This window comes from Olea europaea, unplaced genomic scaffold (assembly GCF_002742605.1).
Source record: "Olea europaea var. sylvestris unplaced genomic scaffold, O_europaea_v1 scaffold1783, whole genome shotgun sequence".
In the NCBI taxonomy this organism is placed as follows: domain Eukaryota; kingdom Viridiplantae; phylum Streptophyta; class Magnoliopsida; order Lamiales; family Oleaceae; genus Olea; species Olea europaea.
In genome coordinates this window covers 24,568-32,199 of record NW_019235564.1, presented here as the reverse complement: position 1 = coordinate 32,199, position 7,632 = coordinate 24,568, and the positions used below count along the sequence as shown (strand labels likewise).

Sequence of the window (7,632 nt, the reverse complement as noted above, 5' to 3'; positions counted from 1 at the left end):
GGTTTTTTTCTCTTGTGCTGTTTTAAGGGTTTTCTGGGAAGAAATTGCATGGATTTGGCTGTCATTTTAAGACATAAATTCTATTCTTTTGTACAAGATTTGATCTTTTATCTGAGTAAACCAACTGTAACAAGAGAATAGCACAGAATTTGAAATTAATATTTCTAAATGTGTATTGAGGCGTTCGTTTGAATTGTACTTAACCTATATCATTTGGTCTTCGAACATGAACCTCTTCTTTTTCTATTATTGTAATATTAAGCTGCTAAAATTGGAATGCTATATTCTTTGATCTGTACATCGTAATTGTGCGTCTTCATTTCAATGATACAGTTGTGGACAAACTTTTATTGCACTTAGTTCCTATACTTCTGAAATTCGAACATATATCAGCAAATATAAACATCTTAAATACAGTTTTCAGTTTTTTTACTTGGGTTTCGGAAACTTATTTTACATGTTTCATTATCTTCTTCAGGTGTACGAGGATGAGCCCGTGCTTCAAGCATTTAAACTAATGAGACAAAAGGGAGTTGGAGGGCTACCAGTGGTTCAAGGTGGTGGAAATAAGGCAATTGGTAATATAAGCATCAGAGATATCCAGTTCCTTCTCATTGCTCCTGAAATCTACAATGAATATAGGTTCGTGATTTTGGTTATTTATACTTCTTATAACTGCGTGTGACCAGATTCTTGTACATGGCATCGATTAAGTCTGAATAAATGGCTATTCATCGGATGTTTTGATGACTAAATTGGCATGTTAATACAGGTCTATTACAGCCAAGAACTTCTTGACAGCAATTAGACGCTATCTAGAGGAGCATCAAAAAGAGTCACCATTGTTGAGTGGCATGGTGACATGCCGGAGAGATGAGACACTGACAGAAGTTATCGTTAAACTTGATTCGATGAAGATCCATCGGATTTATGTAGTGGATGAGACTGGTGAGCTTGAGGGGGTTATTACACTAAGAGACATAATCTCGAAGCTGGTACATGAGCCCCGTGGATACTTTGGCGACTTTTTCGATGGTGTTCTGCCCCTGCCTGCGAATAGTAGGGTCTAACTTGAGCTGGGTATTTTTTTTTAGGGTTTAATTTTGGGTGGGTTTTTTTTTTTTTTTTTTTTTTTTCTAATGGAATTTTGAATTAACAAGATTGTCATTTTGGTCATTAATGTGGCTACTTTCTGGTCTTTCTTTGTGTTTCTGGAGCTCAACATCTCTATCTGGCACTACCTTGGCTGTCATATAATGGACAGATTTCTTGACTGTGTTTTCTGTATAGTAATTTGACTTTGTTTGTATGATTCACTTATTCTGTATGAACTGTTCAATAAAAATAATATACACGTGTTCGTATTTAATCGTTTGATCTTTAGATTAAATTATTCAATATGGTATCAAATTATGCACAAGTTATTGAGTTCAAGTTTCACCTCTATCTATTCAAATGAAATTGTGTACTTGTTAGACTTTAACGTGAAGAAATGAATTCTCCCTAAGTGAATTTTATATTAAGTGGGTCAACAAATAGCACCTTCGATCGGGTCATTAAGGGACTAAAAATTTGTCGATTTTTGTTATCTTAATGTCAAAGCATCATTTCACATTGATTCGTATCGTGCTATGGAGATGTTATGAATATTATAGTTTTTGTTTTTATCTATTATAAGTTAAGTTGCGAAATTGGAAATTTAAATTTGGCGAGAAACAATTCTTTTCCATGGCTTGGCTTCCACTTGTGTCACTATAATAATTTCAACTATAAAGAATAAAAATGCTACATTTCTAAAAAAATATTATTTACTTGCTATTGGGACTTGAGATGTCAAGACTGATCATTTTGACCAGAATCTTGTTCAAATTTTCACCCTTTATCAAGACGAAAAAGCCAAGAAACCGCTTGATTGATTAAAAATAGAAACTTAAAGGGAAATGATGACTAATTCCAAGCTCTAAAAGTCAAGGAAAAAGATTTGTATTTCCTATGGGTAGTAAGATTCCAAAATGTAATTCCAAGAAACCACCATTAGCATTTGTATTTCAGAAGACCAAGTTTGTAAGCAACAATCATTATCAAAGTCAAACCATGAAGTATATTAAGATTTCATAGATTACACCTGATATTTGTAAATCAGAATTTTGTAATGAAAGATATCTACAAACAAAAGCAGTTTACCTTATCACTTGATGTTATTCCTCATAAAAAACAAGTCAAAAAAAGAGCAGAAACGATTATACATTTGCAAAGAGAAAATAACATCAATCTCCGAGGGGGAAAAAAAACTCCAGCTATACACATACAACGCCCCCGTCGGTACAATAGGTGGTAGACCTCACCATGAAAGAAAACAAAGTTTAGACTAGCATCATTCTGCTAATCAAACTAAACTCACTAATTGGACTTCCATGAAGCCTCCACAGTTCTACAGGATATGACATATAACATCCGACATAAGTGAATATAAAAGAGGAACCTGTAAACAACAGAAGCACAATTACGTGGATTAGTCATTAGGAAGAGAGTTCAAAAGTAATACAGTTTACGTTTTAAAGTTTCAGATGGTTGATTAGGGATTAGGAAGAGAGTTAAAAAGATGAGCAAGCTTTAAATAGCAGCAGTCATGTAAAAACTCTTGATTTGATAGGCAGCAAACCGATAACAACATATAATTTGGTGTTCGCTCAATTTTGGTTAGCCACATAAATACCAAGTCCCATAACCAAATATGTTAGATTACATAGAAACCCCAACTGGAACTATCTCTACAAATAAGAATCTCTACTTTACAAAGAAGAAAAATCATCAAGAAGGCAAAACTCAGTTTGGAGAACACTACACAGCATCTGCCACAGCTAGCTTCATATCCCCACTCCCCCCATTTTAATTTTTCCTTCCCGTTCAAGGTAAGAATCAACTGAAGTCCTAAATACTGCAAGGTACTATTGACCATAATAGACTACAATAGCTTCCAGATAATATCAGATTGTTGCCAAGATATCTTCCAATTCTAAATATGATTCATGTTAATAAATACATGAAACAAATTTAGTTCAAACATAAAACAGAGTACATGTACAAAATTATTACAGTATAATGAGAAGGGTAGACATTTTTCACAAAAAAATTGTGTCCAATACATCCAAACCAACAAGTACATGACCAAGCTGAATGTGGGGGGAGCAACTATTCGTTGACAGGGGCAGAAAGCATACCGGTTTCCAATCTTGCATTCTAAGTACTTTTTCGTCTCATATGGTGCAGAATAAGGGGTGTCCCTTCAAATAGATCCAACAAATAATTCTCTAAATCTTCTGAAGTGTATTTGATGTATTTACCAGCATTTCTCCCACTTTCTAGATGACTTCCAAACCTACCCAGAAATGAGCGATAAGCTGGTAACACTTTTTCCGAAATGGATAACCGGAGCTCTTCACGAAGTTGAGGATCTGGGACCTTCCAAGCCGTCTGAATCCTATAGATATCTTCAAAGCATGCATTAAAATTCTTAAACCTATCCTTCAAAGCTACCTTTGATGCATTACTTGAACTCCCCCCAATTCCTTCATCCTTTAAGCAAGATAAGGCCTTGCTCCATGATGCCCTGAGATATTGTGTAGCATGCTGTCGAATCTGACCCCGTCGCCTTTTAATCCAGTTGTCTCCCAAAAGGTTTCGAAGCTCCGAATCTTTCACTTTCTGTACGATATACAGTATATTATTCAATAAAAATATATACTGCATTGCTGTACCCTCATACATTCTCGATTTCTCTTCAAGATTTGATTCCAAAGACTGAGTCAATGCCAGCAGGCGCTGACCTATCAGGGACATGCTTTTCATCTCTGAATTGTCAGAGTTCCCGCTCTCCACCCGTCGTAACTCATCCTCTGCATTCTCCAAAATTGCATTGAGAGTATCACTATAATCCAATAGCAGCTTAACATAATTCATAACATATCGAGTGAGTGGGTGAATTTCACCATTCTGCAATGTCTTCCTAGAAGACTCTGCCTGAACTGCATTCTCAAACTCCACAAATGTCCCAATGGCAGCCTCACCCAAACTATCCAGCACACCTTTGGCCTCGCTACATACCATGTCACCTGCCTCTTCGTCCATAAATAGTGACTGCAGGTCTGGCAAAACCCCCGCCAAAGCATCATACATGTCGAGAATCCTAAACAGTTTCTCTGAGGACCTCCTCCCAATGGCGACAGCCTCTCCAAAATTCAACAACTGCATTACGCAGGCCTTTGCTGTCTCCAAAAAGCAAACTTCCTTAATCAAATCAGACCCAGTAAATATCTGCTCACAGAGGTCTTTTTCACTCGGCAAAAGAGACCGAGCAATTACTTTAACTGCTTGAATCCATTTCTTAATTTTATCATCCAGCAAACGCCACTCAACCCTCTGGACCTCCTCAATGCTCAATTTTTCTACCCCGAGAATCACCATACATTCATCAAGAACATCGCGGCGGACAGTACAATAGACCTGGCAGCATTCCTTTTCATATCCCGATCGGATCATGCGATCCGCAATCTGTCTCAAATCAATTACAGCATCCTCGTTTATCAAATCCAGGGACACATCATCTCCCCCAAAACTCACTCCCCGGCCACGGCCGTGGTGGCTGCACCGCCCACTACTTACATCATCCAGGCTTTCGGTCAAATAATCGTCAAAAAAAAGAGGGGCCGCAATGGCAACGGTTGACGAGGAATGAGAAGAGCGGCGGACCCGCTCCGGGTCCAGAGGCACCGTGTTTCGGATGAGAATGTGCCGAAACTCATCCTCCAGACGCGTCATTGTCACATGCAACGCGTTCTCCGCCCGGTCCATGACGTCACATCTGGCGCCAGCCGCTTGGACCCCAGCCTGAAGTTCCCCATCTCGATCATTCAAATTCAATTCCTCGGTCGATTGAATTAACACATCAACGGCGGCAAGGTAATCATCGGTTAAAGACGACGAATCCGCCTCGTTCAAAACGATCTGCTCCGCAGCCTCGAAGCGGAGGTACACGGCGGAGGCGGCAGACTTTTGGGCACCCGATGAAGGGTCATCCGACGATACAAAAGAGGATAGCGTGGATAGACGGTTATCGAACGCCGAGAGGATAAGAAGCATATCATCGGTGTCGGAAGTGTTATGGAGGCTCTGTACGATGCGCTGCGCAGTGGCCAATACCTTATCTTTCCCTTCCGTCGTCGCAGCCATCGTTGAGGGTTTGGTCACTGGAAAATGCGTAGAATAGAAGATGCTGTACGTATAATTTAGGGCTTCGGAATTGGGGAAAATGGATTGCAGCTTTTTGAGATTCGTGGGGTCATTGGGGGAGTTGAACGTTCAAACTTCTGGTGTTGACGAGGTGACCATTTCTTTTCTAATTACTCTCTCTCTCTCTCTCAAAACCGACTTACATGTTTTTGTGTCCGATGATTGGATTTAAAGACGATCCAACTTTGTCTTGACGTTTGGATTGGGTCCAAGTTTCAAAGCTTGACCGTTTGAGACTTGGATGTTGCCCTTCAAAAAACGAACCATTTAAGTTAAAAATTGCTGTCTAATTTTTACGAATTTTATTATTTGTACACTGACGTGTCCACGTTCCTCACATGACGGAGGGACCCATGCCTGATAATTAAAAAATAAAAAGCATGAGCCCTCCTCGTGTGAAGGGTGTGCCACTATCGGTGTACATATAGCAGAATTAAATTTTCATTGTTCAATTTGTTGTTCGTTCAATTAATGATTAACACATGATTTTAAATTAACATGCCATCAATTTGGTGGATTAGTGATAAAGTTAACGATGGTAAATTTGAGATGACATGTTAAATTATGTGTTACTCATTAATTGATTAGACATCGGATTTTAACTCCCGTTTAAGGATAGCAATGAATCAAGATGACTCGAGTCGATCTTTAGATGTTCAAGCTCGACTCATATCTGCAAACAAAGGCTTGATTCAACCTTTTGGCTTGCGTGGACATGAGTCGATCTCAAGCTATCCACGATTCAACTCATTTTTTAAGAAACTAATAAAGTAAGTAAAAACAAATTGATCACAAGTTTAAATGAGCCTACTTCTGAAAAATATTGAGCTCGTCTCAATACGAACTTGAGCCACTATCAAGCTAGCTCGTGTACTCGTCTAGTTTGTCACCCTTAAAACCACCTAAGAACACGTGAGTGTATGTGAATATGATTTCGTTTTGTAGGACTTCGATGAGATTCATACCGATTCGTAATATACACACAATAGTTGGTTCCATGACCATCTATAGTATTGGTAGAACTAAACTAGACTAAAATTATGTAGCCTAAAATTTATTCTTTTACTTTCATGCTTTTACTTTTGATGTGTTAAAAGTGTTAATTATTTTGAATACCATTAATTCATGTGGATTTAAAGTAATTTGGTTATTAATTTGTTGTTGAGATTACAAGAAACATAATGATAAAATCTAACAAAATTTAATAGAATCAAGAATTGATTCAGATCCATAACCAGTAAAATTATTAGTTAAAGAGTTAAGATTGAGTCAACAATTTGGTCTAATTTGGCTCTGCTCCGACAGTTCTAGATAAAAATACCCACATCTCGTTTAAGCATGACTCGACAAGATGCAGACTATATTTTGAAGTTGCTCAACCCTAGAGTCCAACTCCAAATGGACTTAGCACAATTTTAGTTTTAAAACGCTAATTTATATGGCATTAACGTGACATTAAATAAGAAATACAATTGAATGAATTACTTAAATTCACCTTTTATTAAACTTATCACATGGTGCCATCTAAATTAATGTTGTAACACTCGTTGTGCTAAATAGCATTATTCATGGATTATAGAGCTTGTATCAGGAAAGACTGATCATATGGGCCTGTAAGCTCGACCTAGATTGGGCTAGCCCTGGTTAGAGAATTGCTGAAAGTAATAGTAGCTCACAGAGGTTTATCCAAAGTGGAAATTACACAAATCCATAGTTTATCTATTCATATTTCCCAAATAAGAGTGGAAGTTTAATATTTCACTAATCAGATTTTTTTTTTCATTTCCTAATTAATTTAAAATTATTTAATAACTATCTCTCCCTAAAGTCACGTAATTCAAATTTTAGAAACTGTATTTTCTTTAAAAACTCCTTGCATGTTCTTTCCATAAAACCGTCATTTCCATATAAACCCACGTCCCTCACGTATCCTATTTTTCGATTAAATCGATATTCATCCAAACCGTGTTCATCCAACCCATATTCGGACGTTCATCACTGTCGTTCTCCAGTGATTCCCCGAACAACTTCTTCCACTGTCGGTCACATATTTTTTACATTCCTTCCCAAAGCAGTAGTCACAGTTTATCCGAAGTCTTCTAAAACTTCAACGATGACTCGTTCGGGCAGTGGGAAACGTGGGGAGAAAACTGGAATCCACGAGTCAGGAAGAAGAGGTAAAAGGAAGTTGGATGAAGTGCAGAAGGAATCATCCTCTAAAAGACAAAAATCCAGAAGTTTGGTCGCAAAACAGTCGTCGAAGAAGGTGGTTTTTGATATTTTTCAATTGTTCACTTATTTCGAGCATACCTATCTTCATTTTAATCGATGGGTAATGTGTAT

General features: G+C 37.7%; 2 protein-coding genes across 2 annotated transcripts in view; one reads left to right on the top strand and one right to left on the bottom strand.

Moving 5' to 3' along the window:
* LOC111378184 (SNF1-related protein kinase regulatory subunit gamma-1-like) overlaps window positions 1–1,099 on the top strand; it is a 4,079-nt gene extending 2,980 nt beyond the window's left edge. Inside the window, exons 5-6 of the mRNA XM_023001350.1 lie at window positions 479–642; window positions 773–1,099. Coding sequence (XP_022857118.1) covers window positions 479–642; window positions 773–1,070 — 462 coding nt within the window. The 3' untranslated portion in view covers window positions 1,071–1,099. The remainder of the gene's footprint in view (window positions 1–478; window positions 643–772) is intronic.
* Window positions 1,100–2,078: 979 nt separating this feature from the next.
* On the bottom strand, window positions 2,079–5,430 carry LOC111378183 (exocyst complex component EXO70A1-like). The gene is made up of 2 exons (XM_023001349.1): window positions 3,222–5,430; window positions 2,079–2,482 (listed from the first exon to the last, which is right to left on the bottom strand). The coding sequence occupies exon 1, from the start codon at window positions 5,227–5,229 to the stop codon at window positions 3,241–3,243; it is 1,989 nt and encodes a 662-aa protein (XP_022857117.1). The 5' UTR covers window positions 5,230–5,430; the 3' UTR covers window positions 2,079–2,482; window positions 3,222–3,240.
* Between the last annotated feature and the right edge of the window lie 2,202 nt (window positions 5,431–7,632).